The sequence below is a fragment of the Cyprinodon tularosa genome, unplaced genomic scaffold (assembly GCF_016077235.1).
Source record: "Cyprinodon tularosa strain WSP-4 unplaced genomic scaffold, ASM1607723v1 ctg425, whole genome shotgun sequence".
Classification (NCBI taxonomy): domain Eukaryota; kingdom Metazoa; phylum Chordata; class Actinopteri; order Cyprinodontiformes; family Cyprinodontidae; genus Cyprinodon; species Cyprinodon tularosa.
This window is the reverse complement of record NW_024039147.1, coordinates 952,185-980,034: the sequence shown is the minus strand read 5'-3', so window position 1 is coordinate 980,034 and position 27,850 is coordinate 952,185. Positions and strand designations below refer to the sequence as shown.

General features: G+C 37.1%; 1 protein-coding gene across 4 annotated transcripts; it reads left to right on the top strand.

Moving 5' to 3' along the window:
* Window positions 1-27,206, top strand: si:ch73-287m6.1 (RIMS-binding protein 2). 4 transcript variants are annotated; one of them, XM_038299347.1, is made up of 18 exons: window positions 1-19; window positions 1,795-1,845; window positions 6,516-6,673; window positions 6,801-6,880; window positions 6,981-7,090; window positions 9,623-10,432; window positions 11,061-11,084; window positions 11,679-11,830; window positions 12,454-13,203; window positions 13,407-13,562; window positions 13,793-13,939; window positions 17,184-17,286; window positions 19,630-19,799; window positions 20,148-20,316; window positions 20,704-20,804; window positions 21,029-21,100; window positions 21,571-21,735; window positions 25,490-27,206. In XM_038299347.1, the coding sequence occupies exons 4-18, from the start codon at window positions 6,801-6,803 to the stop codon at window positions 25,721-25,723; spliced, it is 3,243 nt and encodes a 1,080-aa protein (XP_038155275.1). In that variant the 5' UTR covers window positions 1-19; window positions 1,795-1,845; window positions 6,516-6,673; the 3' UTR covers window positions 25,724-27,206. The 4 variants fall into 4 exon arrangements, with proteins under 4 accessions (XP_038155275.1, XP_038155276.1, XP_038155277.1 ...); XM_038299348.1 differs by having other exon boundaries at window positions 6,516-6,679; XM_038299349.1 differs by lacking the exon at window positions 11,061-11,084.
* The last annotated feature ends 644 nt before the right edge of the window (window positions 27,207-27,850 follow it).

Genomic DNA, 27,850 nt, shown 5'->3' with positions numbered 1-27,850 from the left:
GGTCAATCAGCTACAAAAGGTATGGCCCTGGATAGGAACAAAGCAGAGAATTAATCACTGAAAACTTTTCTTTTTCTAATATAGATTTTATGCAGGGACTTAATGCCAAGGTCTCTTGTTCAGTTACTGATGTGTTAGTAGCCCAGTTTTTGCTGATTTACTGCCATACGGTCGATTGCACCAGAAAATAAAAGGATCTCAAAGGTCTGTCCAACTTCTAGATTGATCACAAATACAAGTTTAGTATCGGTGAGTTAGATTTTGTGATTAGCATGAAATATACACACCCTCTGGATAGTATTTGGTCTGTAGAATTTTAAGTTATGTAGTTTGGAGGTCAATGGATTATTATTAAATGAAATAAATAAATCATTATTCTTAAATGATTTTTCAATATAATATGCTGCCTAGTTTTATTTGTTAAACATGACTGATGCATGTGACTTAATTTTAGGGGGCTTTAATTTCCAAAAGTATTTACTCACTGATACCGAACACAGTATTAAAGTTTTACAATAATTTTAACTTTCACATTTTCAAACATATTGTTTTAGGTAAACCTTTAACTTGTATATTAAACCGAAATTCCGACAAAACTATAAAGTTAAAGTTTATTTTTCCTTAGATTATGACCACAATTTAAAACCGCCTTAAAACTTTAGCTTTTAATATTTAATATTAGATCTAATGCTTCATTTAAGCATTAAATCTAATTACTTTTTCTTTCTTGATCAAGATGACTCAAAGTGTAAAGACTAGGGCTGCAACAAAACAATAATTTTGTAAATCAATCAATCTGTTGATTATTTTTTTGATGAATCGATTAATAAGTGTATAGCCAAAGGTTCCTTGAAGAAGATTTTTTTAATAAAATGAAAACATATGATACTAAAACTTTTCCACTGAAGGAGTTCTGGTTAGAGCATATTGACAAATAAATTTTTTTTTTAAATCTCAAATGCAAAATCTTTATATTAATTTATACAATTTTGATGTAATTACTGCTCTAAGTGGGTAGCTCTGTCATGTTTTAGAGTCTCTATAGTCCAGTTAACGATTAATCAATTACTAAATTAGTTAACGATTATTTCAATAATCGATTAATCATGATTAATCCGAATAATTGCTTCACCCTTAGTATAGACCTATATCTAATATTAACTTCATATCTAGAATTATTGAAATCTTAAGTTGCTAATCAAGTGTGTGACCACTTACCCTGTCATAACATTTTTAAGTCAACTAAATCTATTCATCTATCTTTCTGCCCGTATGTTCAAACAAGTTAAGATATGTGATGATTTCATCATTTACTTCATTGGACACATATTAATAGGGAATTAATATGCAACATTAAGTAGCTGGTTAATTCCTGCCTTAACTAGCAGAATGTCTTCTCTTTACCAGGATGCCAATAAAAGGTCAATTATAGATTTTTCTTGTCCTCAAGTTAAGTTGAACTTTCACATTTGCTAAAGGCAGATAAAGGTTAGGTTCTAAATTATTCCAAGTGATTTGTTTAATCCCACTGAGTGCTTTCGTTAACATTAAAAGACTTAAAGCACCTTTTATAATAATTACCTGATGCTAACATACCTAAGAATAGATCAGTTACCTTTCACTGGAGCTGTCCCAGTTAATCAACTACCAAAGCTCTGCTGAACCAGTGAGCCTCTTCCAGGCTCATCCACAATACTGTGTAGACATTATGTCAGCTGTGTGATGTCTAGTCCACCTTACAGACTGTGATCACAGTGTCAGCTGTCACTATGTGTTTCTGTGTGTTCTCTGCAGGCCTGCGATCAAACTGACCAACAACATGAGGAAGCAGCACTGTGACTAGAGGTAGATATTTAATTATGTTTTATAAAATTTTCACTTCCTTTTTTGTACTTGATTGTGGAGCAACATAGAAACACTAAGGAAACCAGTAGTCACAAAATTCCATTAAAACTAATCAAGTGTGAATTGAATTAACTTTTATTTTTTTTTACCTTCCTTTAAAGATAACTTTGATGTTAAAATTCACTGCCTCCATTTTTCTTTTCCCATAAACTCTTATTATGCACAATGGTGGATTTTATTTTAAGGAGCTTAAAAAAAAATTCTGCTGATGGTGCTACAATAAATTTAGGAAATCAGCAGAATCTTTCCAGCTTCATCCTGTGGGTCTCATGAATATCCATGGACTAATTCATGCAAATGTATCTTGTTGCTGTAATCAGGCAAAAAATATTTCACTGACCAACACTGCCATGGTTACCATGCTGAAAGCAAAGTTTAACAAAAGCATTCTTAGTTATCAACCAAACACAATAAACTGCTGACAGCAGAGACAGGGGGCTTTCAGTGCTCTAGAATGACAGTTGACAATAAAAATAAAGGCTCTATGTTATTCTTAGCCGTAAAAAAAAAAGAAAAAAAAAAGTGGAAATTGTTCCAGTTTCACTGCAGCTGTAAAGCCAAGATGAAAACACTCAATGTGAATCTGAGAACAAAACCTAATTTAAAAAAATCCTTTGAGCTTTTAATGTATTTACAAGAAGTTTAATTCGACTCCTGTAACAGAAACATGACCAAAGCAAGATAAGTAAACATTTTATTCTATTCTAAAACTTTTTTGTAAAGCCCAAAAAAATTTGATTTTTTTTTTTTATCATTCAATTAAACAAATAATCAAATAACATCTTTGGTAAAAGCATAGGTGTAACGATTGGCAAGGAGTTTTGTAGGGGACCCAAATGAAGAGAGGAAAGGGTGTGTTGGTTTCTTGCTAATTTAATTTAGTTTAGGTAGATGGTACAAAAACATTTTTCCACAAATTATCAGAAAAGAACTCAGGAATTAAAACTATGAGATGCTCAGGAGAAACGAACATAAGAATGAAGAGAATCCAGCCATGAGGAACTGCACAGGTGGTGTATATATGGGAGACAGAAAAACGAATGGGCTAATCAGCTGATTGGGAGCAGGTGTGGACAGAAGGAACTAGAAAGGAGCTAAGGGGAAAGAAAAGGGACAATAGGGGCACAAAGACTAACCAGGGAAAAAAACAGGATCTAACTGTAACTAGAAAATAACTTAAATGAAGCTAAAGGCATATAAAACTAATAACTATAACTAAAACTAGACCAAGGAATAAATAATACCAAAAATGATGGAAAAATATCCTGAAAAAATAAAAAGGGAGAAGAAAACTATGAATTCAAAAATTACATAAATCTATAATAATAATAATAATAATAATTATTATTTTTTTAATATAGTATTTGAAAGCACAGTAACATATCGTCATATTGTCGTACCTCAGCTGGCTGTTTTCCACTGATCCATCAGCTGATTTACTGTGTATCTCATTAAACTCCTTTAATAGATGTCACTCCCTCATTTACAGAAAATAATTTTCTCTTTTTACCCTAAATCCTGCTGTGATAATGGGTCTCAGACTTTTATGAACGCAGTTCAAGTGAGGTCATGTTATTAGTCATCAAAAGCACTTTAATATGATTTTACTGGGCTGAGAATTAGAGTTTGGTGAGAGAAATTAAAACTCTGCAGTGAGGGAGTAAATCATGGTCTACATATTTCTAGAGCCAGTCTCTTTAACATCGTGAACCAGCATGCAGTATTTCATCTGCTTGGTATGAAAACCAAATATCCCTTTAAATGTTGGGAAATACCCCAATAAACAGCAAAAGTTAAAAAAGCACTCTGATTTGAAATAAAGGACAAAAGAAAAACATTGTACATAATTTCATGTTTACTGGTTTTAGGTTCTTCATGACGTATAAAAATGGTTCTCATTACCCGATATTCATGACTCAATGCTCAGTCACCAGGTATAGATAAAACAGGGCTTCTCTAGAGGACCAGTGACCGTATGATTAAATGTGATGAATCATTATGTTTCTTTTCAATGATCAAAGTTTTCTAAACATACTGGAATGAAGCAAGTGTTGGATAATGCCCAATAAGGTGTCTATGATTAGAAATAAATGTAAATCAATTGGAGGATGGCTACTTTGGTAAAGTCTGTTCATTTCTGATAAAAAGACACCTTGAAGGGATAAATCCTGCTTCCATGATCACTTGCGGTAGAAATAAATATTACATTTTCTATATGTAAATTTTTGTTTAAACTGTGAAAATCCTTAAATCTTGAGTGGACTATATGATCTGTCCTTGTGACACATTACAAAGTTAACCAGCTCTGGCAACAGAACCTGTCATTCAAAACATCTAATTTCATAGTGAACCAGCACAATATGAGAAACAATCAGGCAATTTGAACCTTTTTACAGGTGTCTAATAACACTTTTTAATGGACACCCTGCAGCCAATCAAATTGAGTGTTCACCCACACAGGATTTTAATTGCATAGAAACATGTCACTGAAATAACAACTTTTATACTTAACACAGAACTTTTGATCCATTTTATAAGAAGTAATTCAATTTTATATTTGTTTATCTACTGTAATATACTGTAACAGTACCAATAATATGATTACAAAAGAGCCTCCTCTTTATCCAGTTTTTATGCGCTGTTAAGGCCAATTTATGCTTCTGACGCCTCTGCAACCATCAAATCTGTCAGACCACGCCCCCCATGCAGAGGTTCTACAACTGTCCTGGCACACCTCAAAAAAATCCTGACTACACATCGGATGTTCGCAGACCTTAAGCAGAAAGGCGACCAAAAGCAGCTTTGATTGGTCCTTGGTATGCCTTTCCGGCTGTCTTTGTGGTCGACCTTCTCGATTCGGCGCGCCATTTTTAAAAACCAAGGAAAAACTACCATAGACAACCTACGCGTCCTCCTTTGTCTTTTTGACAACTCCATTAACAGGACCTGTTCCTCTTCGACAACTCTAGATCCATCTCCGTGACCGTGATATCTTGCAGACGCACCATTGTTGTTTTGGAAGATAAAGGCCGTTTCTCAATATGTGTACTTGTGCGTTCTCATGTGTTTGTGTGCTTGTGAAACGTCATCAACCTCAGCCCTAGTACTGTTCCAATTCACAAGAACAGCAGACCGAGAACAGACAAAGTCCCTGGATGTTGTTCTCGCCCCTCCTTCTTTACAGAGTATGAATCAGAGCAGACTTCTCCATTCTTGAGATTGACAGCTGTCCCGGAATGCAATGCTACAGCAGCAGCTTTCAATGGAGCGCTCGATTAAAAGTTAAAAGTTCTTTTTTTTCGTTGCTGTTGTTCAATAAAAGTACATTTTCAGATCATTTGAGGGGAGAATATAATACTTTAAAGTGTCACTATAGGGTCCATTTATCGATTTAATACGTAATAAAAAAAATGTCCGAAGTTGAGAGAATGGCAGCAACCAGCAGACCTCCAAGGCTAATGGCAGCCAGGGCTAACCGCAGCCCGTCTGCAGCAGCCCTCTCTCGGCATTGCCGTGTGTGTGAAGGATCGCTGGCTCTGATGACGATTTTTCTTGTTTTATTTGGCAAAATGTTCATTTGATTTGTGTTTATCCGACTGTGTTAATTATTGTTCCCCAGCTAAATGAAAAAAGTAATAATTTATTATTATCTAGAGACTTTTAATAATAGGAGGTGAAATACAGCTCTAGATGTCACGAGTACGGTTCTGTTCCAATTGACTCATATTCATGCTGCATGCTCCCGTTCTCACCAAGTCCGTACTTTTCTGTGTTCTTCTCAAGAACATACTTGGCGAGGACACGAGTCCGTATTCGCGTTCTGGTGAATTGAGAAAGGGCACTCCCGCCGGCGTACAGGTATTTTATGTTTGAATTATTTTGAGCATGTTTTAACATAGGTTATTAGTATTCAGAAATAATAATTTCACCTTACATGAGCCACATAAGCTCACAGATTCTTAGTCCCAGCTGCAAAAAAGAAGGTTTGAGAAAGTGAATGTAGTTTTAGTACTTTTTCTGTGTGTGTGTGTTCTGTGTTGATTTCACTGTATAGGAGTGAAAACTCAAACAGTTCAGTGACAGAAATCAAAAAATTATCCATGATTATAAGAAACCATTGATTAAGAACATTTTATATTATTTCAAAACAGTCTGAAATTAGGTTGCTTAACTACTTTTGCACTTTTGAAACACAAAGCTAAATTATCCTACAGTACATAGTTACCTTAATATACTTATTTATACATTTAATCACGGATTCTGAAAAGGTTGCCCTGACTTACCCATCTGTGGGGCTTTTTAAAAAATACAAAACAGCCAGTGTATAGCAGTGAATTATTGTTCTTTGAATATGATTTCCCTCAAGAATAAAGCTCCGCGCTCTCTTTGTCTCTGTGTAAACAAAGCTGTATTTCCCTAAGTGATATTTAAAAACACATATGGGCTGCAAATGGGAATTACTGACAAAGGCTGAAAAGCCTTTTGGCATGAAATGTGTTAACTGTATGATTGCTTAACGAGGGAATCAATAGGTGTGCAATGAACAGCTAATGGGGTGCATGAGGAATGACAGTGTCTCTTCATTTGCTTTTTAAATCAATGTCTCCTAGGTGATGAGAGTTCACCAAAAGCTCAGCTTCTGATCCCTCAGTTTTAGCCCTGCCCTCTGCAGACTGAAGACAGGGAAACATTCAAACTGCTGTCTATCAAATCCAGCACCGTAACAACGGACCGCTCCAACAGCCCCCAAAAGAATCCTCCATCTGAGGTGAGAGTAAGTGACACCACATTGCAAAATAAGCCTCCTAATCATCCCTTTGAGTTTTGGAAATAAGTCTACTTGCATCTTAGTTTCTTCCTGTGTGTAATGACTTGTAATTTTAATTGATCAATAGATGGAGGATGAGACAAGTTCGTCACCAAGGTCAAAACCTCGCTACACAGGCCAGGTCCGCCTTTGCACTGCCCGCTACAGGTGAACGAGACAAACATCAAAATTCTCGTGTTGGTTCTCATGTGTGCAGCCCTGTAACTTCATACATTGATTTTAACACTTTCATCTTTTCTCTTACAAGTTATAACCCTTATGATGGACCGAATGAACATCCTGAGGCAGAGCTCCCTCTTGTGGCTGGAAAATATCTATATGTGTATGGAGACATGGATGATGATGGCTTTTATGAAGGTCAGGGGAAAAAAATATACTGATCAGCTGTCTTTGATGTTTGATGCAAATGTAACATTAAAATAAATATTTACATAAATAATCTAAAAAGACATATTTTTTATAATAATGACAATAATAATAATAGTAATAGTATTATTATTATTATCATTATTACAATAATAGTTTATTACCAAAACTATTATGTCCAACATTTAAATTTCCGAAGTTTATATAAATGTGTTTATTCATTTATGCAACTGCTTGTTAAGCTGTATTACTTTGGTCAAATGTTTTAGGGAATCCATTTACAAGCTTCTCAGAGTCCATTCCGTCATACAGAACCAGTTTGAGCCACACTTGCTGATGACATTGCTCACACACAACTCTTCTACTATGTTCACAAATGTCTATGGGATTCAGATCAAGCCTATGCGATGGCTCCTCTAGATCATGGACTATGTTGTCTTCTGTCTTCTTTGTATGTGCTTTGGCTGGAAAGAGCAGATCCCGGGCAAGTAGCTAATTTCCCCCAACATATTGTGACTTCCACCTTAAATTTTTACCTGTATTCAAAAAATCTTTCAAAAACAAAAATCCTGGATCAAGATGGTGATCTGGATCATTACCAAAATGTAATGTATTGTTCTTTGGACTGAGGCGCACCTTTGGTAAAAATTTCATTAAAACCTATTAATACATTTTTAAGTTATCCTGTTCTCAGACGGACAGAGAAACACACACACACACCCACACACGAACTCTCCTAAAAACCTCCTTTGCATAGGTAATTAAACTGGACATAAATAAGGTTTTAGAATATTCCCCTAGATAACTATTTTTTTTTTTTTTTTGCATAATTAGTTAACAGCAGTGTCAGAGTTTAACTGTTTATGAAATTTCATTTTTTATGTGGGAGGCTTCCAGATAAAACCTTTCCTACTTTATTGTTGGCATGTCTGACTAGCCGATGTGTCATTCAGTGTGTCTCATTTTCTAAATATTGAAAGAGTGTAGATGGAATAAATAAAACAAAACACAAGGAAAATTATTCAAAAACCTTAAGAAATCCAGAAAAAATAGAAAAAAATTAAGCAAAGACACTGCTTTTTTGGAAGCACTATAATGGCAAAGAGATCAATACTACTACACAGACCTCTGTATGCCTGTAAATAAATCATATTTTTACATTTGGATTTATCTTGTACATTCCCTTCCTTTTAATTACTGTTAATGACTTTGTTGTACATAGCATTGGGAGGACAATCCAGCACTGTCCGACCTTAATATAAATGAGCTGCAGTGCTGATTAAGTTGTTTCTGTAAACACTGGTACAAAGATGTCTCTTGCTGCTACATGGCAGTTTGCATGACTTGTCACCCACATATTATAAACGTCCATCATTTGGCCCCCAGCTGTGTTGATTCTGTGACCTCTGCTTTGTCAGCGCCGGATGTCACCTCAAACAACTTTCTGCATACTTTCTCACAACTGCTGATTGGAGTGACTCTTTTCCTAATCTCTTTAGAATTATGAAAGCATCTCCATCAGACGCAGTCCTAATCTCCCTTGCCTCCAATCGTGCAGCAGTCGTACACTTGTCGTAGTCGCTCTGGGACTCATCTGCAGTGATTCATTAGCCTTGGGCGGTCAGATCGTGCGGCATTGTGGAGGAGCTCTGTGTTTAAAACACAGGAGGGAGACTTAGGCCTCAGACCAAGTTGTTGACGGCATGGGACTCTTGCCCCTTTTAGTATGATGACTAATCCATTGGGGCTGGGCTTAATCATCGGAACATACAAGCAAAGCACACTCTGTCACATGCATCACACTCTGTTTATGCATCCATGAGCAGATAGATGCAAATAGTCTTAAAGATTCCCAGGCGCTCGTGAGGAAAAAAGGATTGAAGGATAAGATTCCCTTTACTGATTTAAACTCATAGTGGTAAAAAAAAAAAAAAAAGATGCCCATATTTTCCTTAAGGAATAACTCTTCTATGTACTCTTGGCTCCTCTTAAAAAACATTAAAAGGTTAAGCTAAAACTGATGTAAAAAAGCCGATATATTTTTGTATTTCCTGAATTAAAACGCCAATTAAGAATCTTGATTGGGGATTGAGAACATCTTTGAAGATTAATAGACATTTATCTGCTCTTCTCTGCCTTTCAGTCATCTAAATAGCTTTAATTTTGATCATCGACCTTAATAATTTTAACATGAAGATTTTGCCTTGTTATACTCAACATGCATTAATGCTTTATCCAATTAAAAAACAGAGGAATAATTAAAATGGGTGATCAGCATTTAAAGAGAAAGGGTTAGATTGTGGTAATGCGAGTAAATATGCCTTATAATTATGTCTTTTTCTTCTACATGAACACTTCTTTTTTATTATGTTGCAAATAATGTCTCTTAGCTACTACCAAAAACAAGATTTATTTTCCTGAAATAAAAGCAAATGTACATTCTGATCTATAGGAAATATGAATAATTGTGGTTTAACAGTAGGTCGTTATCTTTTTAACATTTGTCTCCTTCCTGTATCACAGGGGAGCTGCTGGATGGCCAAAGAGGACTTGTACCTTCCAACTTTGTAGAATTTGTCCAGGATAAAGAAAAAATTATTATGGAAGGAGGGGAAGACGTAGGCCCTCTGGAGCGAACATCCATGGCCCTGATGACCGTGGATGGAGGTACCTCCCAAGATGTCCTGCTGGGCTCAAGCAATTCTCTGGTTCCATGTAGCAATGGGACAGGGGGAGGGCTGGATCCTGAGGACCTAGCTGAAGATGTTGTGCCTTACCCCCGTAAGATAACCCTCATCAAGCAGCTGGCACGGAGTGTTATTGTGGCATGGGAGCCTCCAGCAGTGCCTTTGGGCTGGGGGAACATCTCTGGCTACAATGTGTTAGTTGATGGGGAACTTCGTGCCAGTATACCATACACCGGCCGGACCAAGTGCTTGCTGGAAAAGCTGGACTTGGACAGCTGCATTTATCGTGTCTCTGTACAGAGTGTCACTGACCGTGGCTTGTCGGACGAGCTACGCTGCACTGTTCTGGTGGGAGCCAACGTGGTGGTGGCACCATGCGGAATGCGGGTAGATGACATCCAGCGGGACACTGCCGAGCTCTCCTGGCTGCCTAGCAACAGCAACTACAGTCACACTGTGTACTTAGATGGGGCGGAGCATGCTGTAGTAAAGCCCGGAAGGTATAGATTAAGATTCCACAACCTAAAGCCTCTAACGGTGTATAAGGTCACAGTAGTGGCACAGCCCCACCAGGTGCCATGGCAACTGCCTTTGGAGCAGAGAGAGAGGAAAGAAGCTGGGGTGGAGTTTTGCACACAAGCAGCAGGTCAGTAATATTTTTGTGGAATGTTTTAATGCAGTAATAAAATATCTAAAGTACCTTGAAAAATACTGATGACACTTGAACTTGTTAACATTTTGTTGCACTAAGCTACAAATGGAACATAATTTCTCATGACCTTTTGTAATACAGCAACATAAAGTGGTTTACAATTATGAAATCAAATTAAGGAAATCCATAATTTTTATAAGCTTTTTAAAAACAAAGCTTTGGTATCATGCTGTGAAATTATGTATTTTGAAGGTGTAGATGAAGTATGCATATTAATTTCCCACCATTTAATAATTATGTGTCACTTTCTGTTGTTGTATCACATTGCAGAGAAATATACAGAACAATTAATGGATGTGAGTGGACCTGAAGGCAATGTATGATAAGGAATAATTAAGAACAAGCCTTTTTAAAAGCAAAAAAAAAAAAAAAAAAAAAAAAAAAAAAAAAGGCCTTCGCAAGCATACTCCTGACATCTTGTTTACAACCTGGTTACTACTGTTTATTAGATTATTCGTGAACTTTAAATGACATCATCACATGATCTTTTAATCTGTGCCATAAAGGAGTATGGCCCATATTTTGAACTTATGCTATTTTTTGTGTATTGTATTCCATCCAGGCCCAACACTATTTTGCAGAACAGGTCAGAGATTGAGCATAAGTGCTTGGCTGGTTTTTCAATGTTTCCCCCAAACTGTTACACATAAGCCAATCAGAAAATTTGTCATAATAATTTGAAGTAATTTTGCAAGAAGGGTTATTACCACACATTCACTCAAGGCATGTGAATAATGTTGGATTCATTTATGGTTCTAGAGGAATTTTGCATTGAAAAACAAATTGGTTTGAATGATTTTTCTTAAATATGAAACCATTTTTCTGTATCCATTCAAATTTCTTTGCAATTTTGCCCATGTTTCCCAAACAGAGCACATTACCGATTAGAGAGCAGTTGAAGAGCACACGATAGAATTCATACCAGTATTTAAGTGCTTTGGAATGTATGCATAGCAAAAAATTTTTTTATGGTTAATGACGAAATTAATTAAAACCGAATAGTCAAGTAAAATAATCCCTGCACTGCTGTCACTTTCTTGTTTATGGTCATACATTCTTTTGCATGGTTGTATGTACACTTGTTTATGCCTTTAAGGAATGCTTCCCATCTTGCCTTCTTGTTTTTATACTGTTGCAGATCAGTAAACCATTTGGTTACCCCTGATTTCTTACCTTTCAGGTCCCCCACAGCCTCCACAGGATGTTCAGGTGCTCTGTGGGCAGGCTCCAGGGGTTCTGCAGGTCCGCTGGAAGCCTCCAATCCTCTCTCCGACTGGCACATCTAATGGGGCAAATGTTGTTGGCTATGCAGTCTGCACTAAAGGACAAAGGGTAAGTATGCATGTCTAGGTAATATTAATTTAGACCATGTCCTCTATTTAGCTTTGATGTTTCCTAAATATATTTTGTGTAATCAGCAATGCATCCTGCCTTTGATTGCTGTTCAAACCATGACTCACTTTCTGGCACATGTTAATGTGTTGGAAAGGTCTCTAACCCCCTCTGGTGACAGCTAAAGTGAATTAAAGCACTAAAGCAAAAACGGTCAATCCGTACATCATATAATAAAAGATAAATTGTTTATACAGAAGATTAAAAACTGCTTTTAAATGCTCTAAAATATAGGTTTTATTTTTATTAAGTTTTGGTGTTTAGATTAAATCATTTTTCCAGCTGTTGCATCAATGGCTACTATACAAAATGCAGTTGCGAACATGGATGTTGGTTTGTCTTTTTTTGCAGCTGAAAATGAAAAAAAGAAACAAAACATCCAATTACAACAATGTTATTATAGTTAAATAGGGTATAAGAAGAACTTATGGTGCAACATAATGAATGATATCAATTTTAGTGAAAAAGACTAGTCTTTCTTGTAAGATATTAATAAAGCCATAAAGGAATATTACTGGGATTTCTTAGAGAATAATTATTGTTGTTTTTTTTCTTCAATCCAGATTGCTGAGGTGCTGTTTCCAATGGCAGACTATGTTACCATTGATCTGACAAGGATTCAATGCCTGGAAGCCAGAGAAGTCATTGTTAGAACACTGTCAGTCCAGGGTGAATCCCAGGACTCCCAAGTCGCTGTCATTCCAAACAACCTGCTTGTGCCTCTACCTCCCCTTCCCCTACCACCCCCCATGCACCCACACGGAGGCCCTCCTCCACTTCCACATCCTCAACCTCACGTCCTATCTCCTCACCTTCCTCACCCTACACCCCAACTTCCTGCTCCACCCCATGGGCAACCACTTCCACCTCATCCTCCACATCCACAAGCCCATCCCAGACTTCCCCATCCAGGTGGATCTCCACATCCCCAACCACAGCCGGTACACCTGCAGCCTCACCCTCTCCACCAGGGTCACAGGCCCCAGCACCAACTGCCTCTGCTTCCCCACCCTCAGCCCCACCCTATACCTCAGAGACCAGTAAGTGCCAGAGACCTGGATGCCAAAGAGCACACAGCTCATCATGGAGGAGCTATTCCACCCGGTCAGCCTGGCTGGGACCAGACTCGATCTATTTTGCAACATCCTGTGCCCATGCAAGGCCACACTCTTGAGGCCCCTCCCCCTGTTCATTTGCGCTCCCCCTCCCCACAGAGGATTCTTCCTCAGCCCCAAGGCACGCTTATCCCGGATACCGTGGCCAAAGCCATTGCCCGAGAAGCAGCACAGAGGGTTGCAGCAGAAAGTGGCAAGGTATGGAAAGAGCTACGTTTTTACCTAATTTTTTCTATATCAAATTAAACTTCAATCTGGAAAAAAATGCCAGATGCAATGATAAAAGATTGTTAATATTCCAAAGCGTATATCTGTAAAAAATTCTCAGTGATCCAGGTGATGGACAGGCTTCAAAAGTTCAGTTTAGGCAATTTTTCCAAAATGTTCTTATGCACTTTAAGGGAGACAGAAGGATGGGGAGATATGGAGAGCAGGGTCATTCGTATCACCAGCATCCCTCTGATGAGGAAGAGGAAGATGAGGAGGGATTTGCTCGAGGACGTCGGAGAGGACCATCAGTTGATGAGTTTCTCAGAGGCTCTGAGCTGGGGAGGCCGGTAAGATCAGTGTTAAGTAATAACTTTTCTTTCCTCTTCTTTGAACACAAATGTTCTGGTTCTTTTTTTGTGGAAAATGTCTTAAATGTGATAGGATCTGTGTTGTGTGTGCATGTACATCAGGGTGGCTGCATGTTGACACTCCTTCACCCACGTCTGTGCGTGCTTAGGTATGTCTGTGGACTTAAACAACTGCGTCTGTGTGTTTGTGTCTTTGTAATCACCACAAGCCTCACTATAGTCACAATGAAGATTATCACAGCGAGAGCAGCCGGGGCTCTGACCTGTCTGACATCATGGAGGAGGATGAGGAGGAGCTGTACTCTGAGATGCAGCTGGAAGAGGGACGACGACGCAACTCGCACAACACACCTAAGGTGCAGTTCTTTGCACTTCCTGTAACTCTTAGAGTTAAGCATCTTTGTTCATTATAATGTAGTGAACTGCAGAGGCACAGATACTTTAAATGACTGCTGCCTTGGTTGCATTTTACCTTGTGTTGTTGGTGCGTGTGCTTAAGGTGTTTATATGAAAACAAACATTAAGCTCACAGAACATATATGTACCAGATGATTTGTTTCTCAAATCAGTCTGGGAGTCTCTGTGTGGAATTTTTTCCAAGGTTGCTGGAACTTTTTTTTTTGTCTTTGCAATCAGATGAGCAAGCTTTCTAAGAAGAAGCAATAGGTAAATAGCACAAACAATTCCAGTAATGCCATGTCTAAAGTATACTTTAACTGCACTATTGGCACTTCAAGATCTGGGAGAAAGCTTCAAAAATATCAATATTTTTTCCAGTCAAATAGAATATGTAGACCATCAGACATTGGCCTTACTTAAATAAAATGTTCCTTTGTCTTTCCCATTTTGAGGAGCATCCAAGAGAATTCATACCATAAGGAATCAGAAATATATAAATTGTATAGTAATAAAGGAGTTATAAATTAAATATAAAGAAAACTAACAAAATACGTAGATCATATGGTTATTTATTTTATATTATCATATATTTAAAATTCACAAATAAATCAGGAGGATGTTGTAGCGGGATAGAAGGCCTATTAATCTGAATTATATATTCTACCAAAATCTCATACCTATGCGGATGAAAAGATGGAGTCTTATGGGATTATGAATCAAGCCAGTGTAAGAGCATTGATGGTATAGTTTGTCATTTAGGAATACGTTCAAGAAGCACTCTGTTTAACTAATAAAGATGGAGAAAGTAATAGTCTGAGCTTTTTGTTGCTATCATACAGAAATCAGTTAGTGCTTCAACTTTCCCTTCACTTAACTGCTTGAAAAACTAACTTAAGTAATAGGCTACCCATGTCACTCCAATAAATCAATCAGGCATCTCTTGTTCTGCCACAATTGTGGAATATTATTTTTAGGTAACTGTGTAGGTGCATTCGTGATTTTTCTCATCATCTCTGAACTAACAATAAAGATCACTGGAGAAACATGGTCAACGTTTGCTGGTTCAGCTCAGAACAGGCCCAATGTGAACCACATACCATGCTCACTAATGTCTTTGCATCATGTCTTATATGTGTTTCACATTCAAATTTAGGGCTTTGTTACCAATATCAGCTTCCTATCATATTTTTACTTGTAATATCTTTCACTTGCTCATGTATGTTTAAATGTCTATGTGTCTTTGTTTCAGTGCCTGCCTGTCAGTTGCATGTTTTTTTTTACACAGTGTTTATATTTTTGACTTGACTCTTTGTGTAAGTATATACTGCTCAAAAATAAAGGGAACATATAAACAACACAATGTAACTTAAATGAAATCAAACTTCTGTGAAATCAAATTGTCCACGTAGGAAACAACACTGATTGTCAATCAATTTCACATACTGATTCACAAATGGTAAATACAACAGGTGGAAATTATTGCCAATTAGGAAGACACAAAGGAATGGCTCTGCCGGTGGGGACCACAGACCACTTCTCAGCACTTATGCTTTCTGGCTGATGTTTTGGTCTCTTTTGAATGTTGGCAGTTCTTTCACGCTTGTGGCAGCATGAGACCATCTCTACAACCCACAGAAGTTGTTTGGGATGTGCATCTCATCCAGGATGGCACATAAATGCGAACTGTGGCAGAGTTTGCTTTGTTTGTCAGCATAGTGTCCAGAGGCTGGAGGCACTACCAGGAGACCGGCCAGTACACTAGGAGAGGAGGAGACCATAGGAGAGCATCAACCCAGCAGCAGGACCACTACCTCTGCCTTTGTGCAATGAGAAACAGGAGGAGCCCTGCCAGAGGCCTGCAAAATGACCTCAAGCAGGCCATAAATGACTTAGACTTACAGCACTTTTATTGTCATTTTGTATACACAGAATGTATACAAATCGAAATTTAATAGAGTGCAGCTTTTCAGACAGTAAATTAACATTTTAATTCAATACAGTGCAGTAGTGATCAAATGTAAACAGTGTGGGAGAAAAAACATGATGCAAAAAAATGCATTTGATATGGAAGTTCAGAGCATTAATTTATATTGTGCAAATATGCAGTGTTTTTGGTTTGGTGTTATCAGTGGGATGTAGAGTCTGTGACATGATTTAGAACTTTCTTTTTTTTTGCTCTGCTTTTATTTATTTTTTTGCCATGCTCTGTCTCAGGATTATGCCTCTGTCCATTGGTGCATGTGTCTGCACCAATGGTTAGAAACTGGCTCCATGAGGATGGTATGAGGGCCCAATATCCCCAGATAGGGGTTGTGCTCACAGCCCAACACCATGCAGGATGCTCGGCATTTACCAGAGAATACCAAGATTGGTAAATATGCCACTGGTGCCCTGTACTCTTCACAGATTAAAGCAGGTTGACACTGATTAAATGGGACAAACACGAGAGAGTCTGCAAACACTGTGGAGAGCGATCTGCTGCCTGCAACATTCTTCAGGGTGACTGTTATGGCAGTGGGTCAGTAATAGTGTGGGCTGGCATTTCTTTGGAGGGCCGCACTGCCCGCCTTGTGCTTGGCAAAGGTAGCTATTAGGTACCAAGATGAGATCCTTAGACCTCTTGTGAGACCATATGCTGGTGCGGTTGGCCCTGGGTTCCTCCTAATGCAGGACAATGCTAGACTTCATGTGGCTGGATTGTGTTACCAGTTACTGCAAGATAATGGCATCGAAGCCATGGACTGGCCCGCCTGTTCCCCAGACCTGAATCTGATTGAGCACATCTGGGACATAATATTTTGATCCATCCACCACCGTCACTGTTGTACCACAGACTGTCCAGGAGTTGGGGGATCCTTTAGTCCTGGGAGAAGGTCCCTCACGAGATCATCCACCACAGGAGGCCACACACAATAGTGAGCCTCATTTTCAGCTTCTTCTAAGGACATTACATCAAAGTTGGATCCACCTATTATCATTTTTCTACTTTACTCAATTACAATATTTCACTCTTTTAGAATTGGATGTGTTATTTGAGTTTTCCCTTTATTTAATTTGCTATATATATATATATATATATATATATATGAAGAGATGAGATAGACTTTGAAATATGCACTCATGATCTGCTGCTCTGCATGTGAGCAGCAGATCATGAGTATCTGATATTTGTAAAATCTGCTTTGTGTCTGTGTATTGCAGAACAATAGTCCTGGTGGAGGTCGCCATGACAGGGACAGTGGTAGACGAATTCAACATGGTGACTCCCATCCCAAAAGGCGCCCTCTAATGGTTCCTTTCATTGGTCAGTATCAATATGGTTATATTAATATGAAATTATATTTTGTGTAATTCTGATTTACTAAAAGTTCTCATGCGATGCTCTGTCTCAGGATTATGGCTGTGTCCATGAACCGTCTTCATGTCCTTCTCTATACAGTATGATCTTCTAAATAGGAAATAGACTACCTTGCAAAAACAAAAAAAAGTACAGTTAATTATTCCTTCCTTTGACAAATTACAAGTAAACTTTGTTGTTTTTGTACCGGCTCAGAGCAATTTATACTGTAATTGGAAATGGAAATAAAATGTAAAAAGAATTATTTTTTTTTTAGGTTTAAAAATTGAAATCTGAGAAGTATATATTGTATTGGTCTTCAGTACCCCTTAGGTCTGATAATGTGAAACAACCTTTAGTCACAAATACAGCTGTAAGTGTTTTGGGGTTTGCCTCTGCCAGCTATACATATATCTATGGCATTTTAACCCATTCCTCTTTAGAAAATAGCTTAAATTCAGTCATATTGCAAATTCCACAGATGGCAAAGAGCATCTGTGGACGGAAACCTTTATGTCTTTGTCTTCTATATATTCTTAGTTGAATTTAGATCTGGAATTCTTCATACTCATAACTTTTGATCTAAATAATTTCATTTTATTTCTGGTTAAATAGATCCTTCTTGCTGTTGGAGTCTCTGCCAAAATATCTAGTGATTTGCTACTTTTACCAGGCATTTTTTAAATTTCTCAATTCAAAAATAGTTCCCATAGCTTCTTTGGACATTAGGATAATAACATAAATGGATACAATAATAAAAAATGCAAGATCTAGATGAGCCAAACTCTAGAATTATTCCTAGTGAACACACATTCCCCATCCTACGAGCTAGCATGGTAATGATATGTCTCCAGCACAACCAACTAAAATGATTGTATTAAATCCTGAACAGACATCAAGGGTTTCAAAGGCCTGATAACCTGTTATTTAAGTCAGGTGTCACTGTATGCACTATGTAGTGTTGGTCTCATTCAATAGATACTTACATGTTTTAGTTATAAGGTGGCCAAATTTAAGGGGAGCAAAAACTCATTAAATGTCTGTCTTTTTTCCTTCAATTAAATTTTGTTTTCCTTTTTTTAATTTTAGCAGCAAATCTATCAATAATTGTCAAGATTAGTGGATGCTAGTTTAGGACCCAAATGCAGAGATGAAGAGGCAGAGATGATTTCTTGCAGCTTTAAGAGTAGAGGTAGATGGAAGCACAAATCCAGAAAAAATAGAAAGGGAACCAGAACTAGGAGACGCCAGAAAGTAACATACATGAGGGCCTTGCCAAACCTTACAGATTCAGTACATACAGTGTATGCCTGAATTCCCAGAATATCCTGAAAAATGCTGGCATACGCTGGACATGTATTTTTTCAATATTGGGTGTATAGATAGCCTATTCATAAAGAGTCCACAGCATATGTCCAACGACAGCCTAACTTATACATAACGTACGGCAGCGTAATGCCCATGAAATGATGCACATGTCAGTGTTCTGGGGGGAGCAGCAATGCGCCCGGTCTTCCAGGTCTTCCCCTGGTATGTCTGCAGAGCTGTTTCTACCTCCCAAGCATAGCAATAAAGACAGCCACCAGCATAAATTTGAGGTAGGCTTTAGAATTAAATCAGAAAGATAATATGTGGGGGCCACAATTTTTACATAATAGAGATACAGCCGGTTTCCTGTAGACCTAAATACATCTTGGTAAGTTCCTGGAAAACAAAAATAGTCCAGAAGCTACTTGCATATTTGATCTGCGCGAGATTTCACTTTCAGAGCTTCTGATGAAGGACTTTCTGACTGAACACTCCCAATAAGTGAAATCTTGCACAGATAAGGAGGCGAAAATCTTTTGTTTGCTTCTACAAAATGGAAAAGAGAAAAAAACTGTGAGCTTTACTGACATTTTATGATAATACCATAAATCATGTTTCTACACAGTAAATGTTTTCTTCTATTTTTTTTTTTTTTGCAGTAGCATTAGCAGTTAAGAGAGATTTTTTTTTTATTCATGTGTGTATTTCATAATATAGCACAATGCATAATTGCAAAATTTACTCATCAATTTCTATTTACTGGGACATGGCTTTGATATACTCTAAAGATGCTTATCTCATCAAGTTGTAGAAAAAGTAGTTAATCGAACATTATATGTGACATGATGCTCAGAAGTCTGATCCGTCTGTGGCCAACTTCCACAAACACTACTTGTACCTTTAGTCTTCTTTATTTTTGTTGTTGTTTGTTTTGGTCACATCCATTAGTTCACCAGTGTGATTTTTTTTTTTTTATGATTCCTCCTTTTTTATGTGTTTAAGATGGTTACAGGAATCGGGACCGACGCTCTCCAACATACTATGACGAGTCAGAGCCTGAGGAGCCTTTTCGGGTATTTGTGGCTCTCTTTGACTACGATCCTCTGTCTATGTCCCCCAACCCAGATGCTGCGGATGAGGAGCTGCCATTCAAAGAGGGGCAAATAATTAAGGTGGGATGTTCATTGCTGGGCTGCATTTTAAAGAAACCTTCTGTTATGATATCAGCATTTATAGTAAAAAAAAAAACTTATATAAAACTGCTTTACTGAGTCATAAATATAAAGCCTACAGGTAATGAATATTTTCTTAAAACAATAAAATTAAAAAGTTACATGAAAATCTAATCTATAATTAAACCCCTCAAAAATACCAATATTTTTCTGTCTACACCCGTTTGTTTTACTGTGAATTAGAGCATACATGTTTGTAAATTCCATCCTTCTTGAAGTGTGCTGCGAGAATACAAATACCTGATAATAAAGCTCCTAAAATCTGAGTCTTTCTCTCATATCTGTCAGGTTTATGGTGATAAGGACACAGATGGGTTTTACAGAGGAGCAATAAAAGACAGGATGGGGCTGCTTCCCTGTAACATGGTGTCAGAGATACGGGCGGATGATGAGGAAACGATGGATCAGCTCATCAAGCAGGGCTTTTTGCCTCTCAGCACCCCTGTGGACAAAATAGGTACTGTGGAAAAAGATTAAGGAAAGTTTGTGCTTGAAGAATTAAAATGGATTTAGTTTTTCTTATCTGTTTGCACTAAAAATAATAATCAAATCTTAAATTCATTTCAGAAAGTGTTTGACACAAACAACAGACACATTGATATATATATTTTCAATTCTATTTCTTAATTATTTGATGCTTAATTTATTTTTTTAATGGTTACCTATCTATATGTCCATAAGTAATGATTCCATCCATACTAACAATTATTAATTTGTGTGTCATAATGCATTATGATCAGTTTTTTCAATCCAGTGCTATTATAGGGTGAGAAGTTAAATACTTTCAACCAAGTCCCTGGATGTGATTGTTCCTTTTTAAATCATTTAATTTTATCATCTTTAGAGCAGAACAGAAGGGGGCTTCGCCGAGATCAGCCCTCAAGAAGAATGGTGGCCCTATACGACTACGATCCCAGAGAGAGCTCCCCTAATGTTGATGTTGAGGTACTGCCATCCTTTGAAGTGAGACTGTTAGTGATAATCATCATCTACATTAGCAATTATGTCTTTTTAGAAAGGTTTATGGTGTAAATCAAAAATGTTTTCTAATCAAGGATTTATCTAAATTATGTTACATTGATTATTAAAAAGGAAATATTTAAAATGAAAGTTAGGCCAAAAAAAATTGATCAATTTACATTTCCTGTTTTGTGTCTGTCTCCTGATAGGCTGAGCTGACATTCTGTGCTGGTGACATCATTGCTGTTTTTGGGGACATTGATGAAGATGGGTTTTATTATGTGAGTGTTAATTATTCATAAAATCAAAATCCCTGCATAATTGATAGGGCTGATTGGACTTAGAGGAATGGTACAGTACTTTACGCTGCTAGGAGTAGCCATTAGAAGCTGGTTACTATGGGTACCAAAAGGGATGACATGTAAACACCGACTACCCTTTGGAAGATAATGGTTAGTTAGCTTTTCACTTCTTTTGTAAGTTGATTTTAGCACTTTATAGTGAAATGCTTATATTAGTAGAAATTGAAACTTAAAATTATATAGTTTGGTGGTTTCTTTTAGGCAGTACCTCAGTTCAGCCTTACAACCATAGTTGCAGTCAATTAATTGAAAGATTGTTTCAGATGTTTAAAAGATGTTTAAGAAAAAAAAAGTTTTCCTATCATTGAAACACCTCATATCTCATATCTGATAATTCACCTTGACTTACCTGCTGACTTATTTTCCTTTCTTGCCATCCATGCTCCTAGGGTGAGCTCAATGGCCATCGCGGCCTGGTGCCCTCTAACTTCTTGGAAGAAGTGCCTGATGACGTGGAGGTCTATCTGACCGACACCCCGTCCCACTACCCCCAGGAAGAGCCCGCCAATCAGCCCAGTACCAACTCTGCTGCTAACATATCGGAGGGAAAACGGGTACATCACCATCGCCGCTCTCAGCGCTAGGCCCTGTGTTCATCCATCCTTCGTCTCCTCTCCTCTTGATTTCCGTCTCTTGCTTCCCCCACCTGCAGTCTGTGTGCTGTTCATTGTGTGTGTTTGTCCATGTGGTGACAGTGGTGACTCTATACAGACTAACAACTTTCCCACTCCCTTCACCCTTCGGATAGAGGGCATAATCCAGTGTTCACACCTTTCTTAATCTCAGAGAAAGGACGAAGCAAAGCCTGTGGACAGAGGGGGTATAGACTGTGGGAACCCTGCAGGTTGCTTGTGCATATAGAAGTGGTTGAGGAGGACATCTAAAAACAAACACTCAACTCATTCCTTTCACAAACAATTGGTAACTCTTTGCACTAAGAAACAAAGTCAGATTGCGGTTGTGTACAATTCTATGAAAAAGTGCTTTAGTAACACATTGCTACCCAGTTTAACTCAAATAATTTATTAAAGAGAAGTTCAAATAAAAAGAAAAGCATGCCTTTTTCAAACTTGATACATTTTCTAACTTTCTTGGCTCAGCTTGTGTGTTTTCTCAGAGAGGCTTTGTTTCTCTTGCCCACACATCAAATCTATTTTTCAGCCATGTTGACAGTGGATATGCTATGTTTGCTCTGAGCTCAAGAGAACCGCAGCACTGAGACATCCATTCTGTATTGTTATGATGAAACAATAAAAGCAAAAAAAACCCCCAAAAAGATTGGATATTAAAAGCAATTATGTTTGCGCTGTGTGTTCATGTGTGTTGGTGGTGTTGTTGCTTTCAGTTGTCATAGTGATGTGGGTTTTCTCGATAGTGACAACGCTGCCGCATCTGATTTCTTTTTTTTGTTTTTCCTCACCCGCTTGGCAAAACAAAACAAACAAACAGAAGAAGATTTTTCATTTCACACCATAAATGGCTCTGTCTGCCCATGTACAGTACGTTGGCAACTGGAGATCTCAGACTTGCAGCTGTAATGCAAACAGCTTGTTGGTGCAGCAAAAGCTTTATTTAGTGCTGCATCCTGCCGTGACTTAGATATATCAAATTTACTTTTCACTTGGTTTAATTTTAAGGTTATTGCTTTTAATCTACCAAAGCTTCTGTGAAAATGCAAACAAAATTCTGAAAACCAAAAATTTTTAATGATACATAAAAAACTGAAATTGAAAATAACAGCTTTTTGCATTAGAAAAGAAGCCTGGAATCTGCAGTTGAATCCCTGGGTGTTGTAATGTAAATAATTGTATTTCATGTCTCCTTATGGCCGACTGATGGTGGACTTCTTCGCTTTTGTTGCGTGCTGATGTTGTTTTTAACATTTTCTGGCTTCCTCTTGTGTCTCTTGATTATATACTGTGTCTGTTTGTATCTTACAACAGTATCAGTTCTAGTTTAAAGCACTTAAAAGGTAAAAACAATTTTGATCAGCACACAAAAAAATACATTATATATATCATGTCTTCTGGTACCTCTCTGAAAGAGATGCTGCCTTTAAAATTACCAAAGTCATCATGTCAATCATTATGTTTATGTGAAATTATTAAGTCACCGTTAGCATTCTCTTAACATTTTTGGATGTGTAGATTCTTAATATATATCTTAGCAATACCAAAAAATTCAAGTAATATAGATAAACCAAAAAAAAACCCAAAATCATTTATTCCAAACTAAAACAGCATAATTTACCCAAAGGGCATATCTCACCAGCAGAACATAAATCAGACGTAATTACCCAACATATTCATGAGGTTTTCCTTCGTTAAACCTTGTACATGCATCTGCTAAAATGGCATTGAAATATATCCCAGGAAATTTAGAAACAAAGACTGTAGCAGCAGTTTGGTATTTATTTTTATTTTTCTTAAGAATTTCAAAATCATCCATTCTATTCAGTGGAGGATATACAAATGGAGGTGATTCAAAACAACTGGCAACATTTCCAAGTCAGGCTGTGCATGCAAGTTTACTCTGGGACCAGATGGCTGAATGCTAAAACTACTGTTGACAGTGTTTACCTCTGCAACCAGACAGTCTGCAAAAACTCTCCATTGGTGATGCGAAGGAACATAATCTTCAAAGAAAGGCACGGTGGCCAGAACAAAGGGTTTCAGAGATAATTTAGACCAAGACTGGTACTTATGGTATACTATGTAGGCCAGATAAGTTTCAAATAAAGGTGGACAGCAGACCAGAGAGCACGATTAGCGGGTAGCTAAAAAAATTTTCAGACAAACACCTTCCCAATCGTGAAACTCAAAGGCTAAAATGTCATGGATCAGGAATGCATTGTATTCAGGGAGTGCGTGAGAAAAATAAGAGCACCTGTAAAAACAGTGGGCATAAAAACAAAGCAGAACTGGTCAGCAACATGACTGCCCAATCCATAAAGAACTGGACGTGTAATGTAAATCACTTTTTTTTTCCCACAATGGGGAATTCATTCTCTGCATTTTGACCCATCCCCTTGGGAAGGATTGGGCTGCCACTGTGTGGCGCTTAGGGTGCATTCAGGGGTTAAGGGTTTTGCTCAGGAACCCAGAGTGGAGGCTGTGGGGATCAAACCGGGTACTTTTAACCTTCTCAGAGCACAAGCACCCTGCTCTAAGCCACTAGGCCAACACTCCCCTATGAGAAGAGATATTTTAATTAAACAGCACTTGACAATAACAAGGCAGACATCTTTATTTGAAGATATTACGGGGCGACTTAAGGGAAATATAGATGTATTTCTACTATTCTATTTTTACCTGTAATCAATTACTATATTTTAAATACTGTATATAGGCCATTAATATAGCAATGTTTTTGTTTTGTTTTTTTGAAGAAGAAATTGAATATTCAATGGGATATTTTAATTTTTAACAAGACTGTATCTTTCAAATCTGAAGCTGAAGTGGCAAAGCTGTGTGATATAGAGTAAACCCTTACATAATAAATAGAAAAGGTGACCATCTCCATGAAGCAAAAGTTTGCAGGATTGAAATGTCACAAAAAAAGTTGGACAGATATTTCCATTGGCATTGGAGAAACTCCTACTGCTCTTCGGAATGCAAAGGATCATTTGTATAATAATGCTGGATGTTATGAAGAAATATGAAAACAATTAAGGCAGTTGCCAATCTTTTCTAGGGGGGGTCATCCCATCTGTATCTGCAGCTCATCTTTTAATAAAGATACCCTGAATATATATATATTTTTTTTAAGTTTGCTCATTTACAAAAACTTATCTCTGCTTTGAAACTTTTTGTTTTAAAGCAGAGATAAGATATAGACAAAGCAAAACAAAAAAAAGGATTACATGAAATTAACAAGTACATTTACATGTGAGCTTTGTAAATCTACATTTGAAGCACGATGACGGCGCAGGGTTTGACACTTAAAGGAGTAAGGCTAGTGCCAAAACAAAATATTTTATACACACAGCTGACTTTTAAAAATTCTCACTAAATGAGCAGCAGTGTTATGAGAAAGCACATCAGTATATCAAAACTTTGAACGTCTATGCATCCTTAAGGAAATAATAAACACATTTCAAAGTGCACTTTTCTTCCTGCAATGGAATATCTACTCTCTATTTTTCTTACTATTTTATAGCTGATAAACTTTAATTCATGATTCTAAAACCTGCTGATCTTTTTGTGTTGACAAAAATTCTAAGAGAAATTATAGAAAACCAAAAAGGTTGCTTCATTTGTAAAACGCTGCCCCCCTGCCTCCAAATCTCCCCATCACTTATCTCCTCAGGTCACTCCAGAAAACACAGAGACGACAAACAACATCACCACACCGGTTCGGGCCCCATCCCCGATCGTTCGCCCCCTCCTTCCAGGAACTATGAGACCACTGAGTCCTCCGAGGGGACACCATGTCCCACTGGACCCCAGGGATGCCCAAGATCTGGCAAACAAGAAGAAGAAAGGAATACTCTCAAAGGGAAAGAAACTGCTAAAGAGACTCTCCCCTGTGAAACAACAGTAAAGATGACAAATAGCATAACCTTACAACAAATACAGTACACCTGTGGGGCTCTGTACATAGCATCCATACAATCAACTGTGATGTGACAGTGCATTACAGAGTGGCCATGTGATTTGACTCCTTGACTGCGGGAGACAAGCAAGTGATACAAATTTGTTGATTAATGGAAAAAAAAAAAAAAAAAACTTTTGTACAGTGGAGTGCCAAAATCAAGAGGGAAGTGACTTTCAGACACAAACACATATTACTGTGATGTATTTCAAATTAAGGGATGCTTTTTAAAATGAAAAACTAGGATTTTCATGACATGCTTTTCTCCTCTTCTTTATTTCACACCCTCGTCAACCTCGAGTTATGAAGCCATTTTTTTCCACAATGCATAACATAGAATGGCGGAATATCGTATAGGGAGGACCATAAAGAACTAATAACAGGGATTCAAATCACAACATGACATTTAGGAAGACATATTTAAAGCCTTTTTTGCTCTTCAAAGGAAAAAAATGCCATCTTGCTCCACAAACTGTCTAAAAATGACATCTTTTTCATTTCTATATGGAAAAAAGGGTTAACACTGAAAGTTTTAAAACCTTGATTTTTTTAAAATTTAGCTTGCTTATTTGCTAATTTAATAAGTGAAACTTTTCAAGATGCATCTGCTGCCTGGGGCAATAACATTACATATGATACCTTAAAGCACAATGGAGTACTATGTCTGCATGCAGAATTATAAGTGTCTTCAGGTAGCTTCAAAGGCATCATCATTCATTGATGAAAATTTAGTTTTATAATTTTAAACTTAAAGAAATCTAAATATGACACTGTTACAACTTTTTGATGGTTCTCACAAATAAAATTTCAATTTTTATTTTTTTGCATGACAGCATTGAAAAATACATTTGAACTTGGCTGCAGTAAGGTAAAATGCAGATTATGAATATAGTGGACTTTGCCATCATATTTGATTAAAAATTCAATGCATTTTGATCCATTTACAGGACGAATGTTGCCTTATTCTTTATATCTTTAAGGAGAATAAAGGTAGAAATCACAACTGTAGTTGAACAATGGAAAGAGAGGCTGATATGAACATAAACAGCAGTTCGAATGGATATAAAGAAGAGGGGGAGAAAATTAAGGAGATCTGAATCTTTGGCACAGATAGATTTAAGAGCAAGGTAATTTCCACCCTTTTTTTTCTTTAAAGTGACACAGAATCAGGCTGAATGGAGAAAATGTGTAAATGATACTGTAGATTTAATGTAAATGTAGTATTTGATCTGTAGAATATAGTATTAGCCTAAAAAAATTACTTTACATCAACCAAAACAGATTTTACCTTTGGCAAAATAGAGCAACATAAAATTATCATTATTATGGGTTACGCTTTATCAATTTATATTTGAAAAATTCTTCCACTTTTTCACAACACACCATATAATAAAACATTTAAAAGTTGTTATGTGATGCATTTAGATATAAACAAGTAATGAAAGCCACAGAGGCTTGAGATATATTCTGAATATATTGACGAAGTAAGAAATGTTCAAATCAAAAACTACTTTATGGTCAAATGGCACACATTCCCAAAAACTAAGAGTGGGTTTACATTATCCTTATTTAATATATATTTTTTAAAGAATTCACAAGCTCATTCTTTTGTAAATGGAAGCATAATGTGTACCATAGATAGTTAAATAAATAAACCTTAAACGCTGTCTTTTACCAAGAAAGAATGCCTGTTCCTTTTAAGGAAATCTTAACTACGCTGCACTGTTATGTGCTCTGTGGAGCAATGCTGGCCACGAAATGAAAAAATATTTATGTGCAATATTGATATATTGGGAAAGAAGATACAATCTTATTTGTATCAAACTCACATCTAATAGTTAGCATGTTTGATTAATAAAGGAAATTGACAGCAGATCAGAACCAGGGCATTAAAAGCCAGGCGAGCACAGCCGTCTCAGTGGCCTTTTTAAATATAACATGATCACAACATTCCTCTTTTGATTACAAGACTGACTTACAAGAGGTTTTGGTTTCCAAACTGTTCCTCTGTGCTTTGTCACTTCTAGGATAAATAAATTAGAGCAGTAATAGTTGTCGTCTTTCCTGTCAAACTGT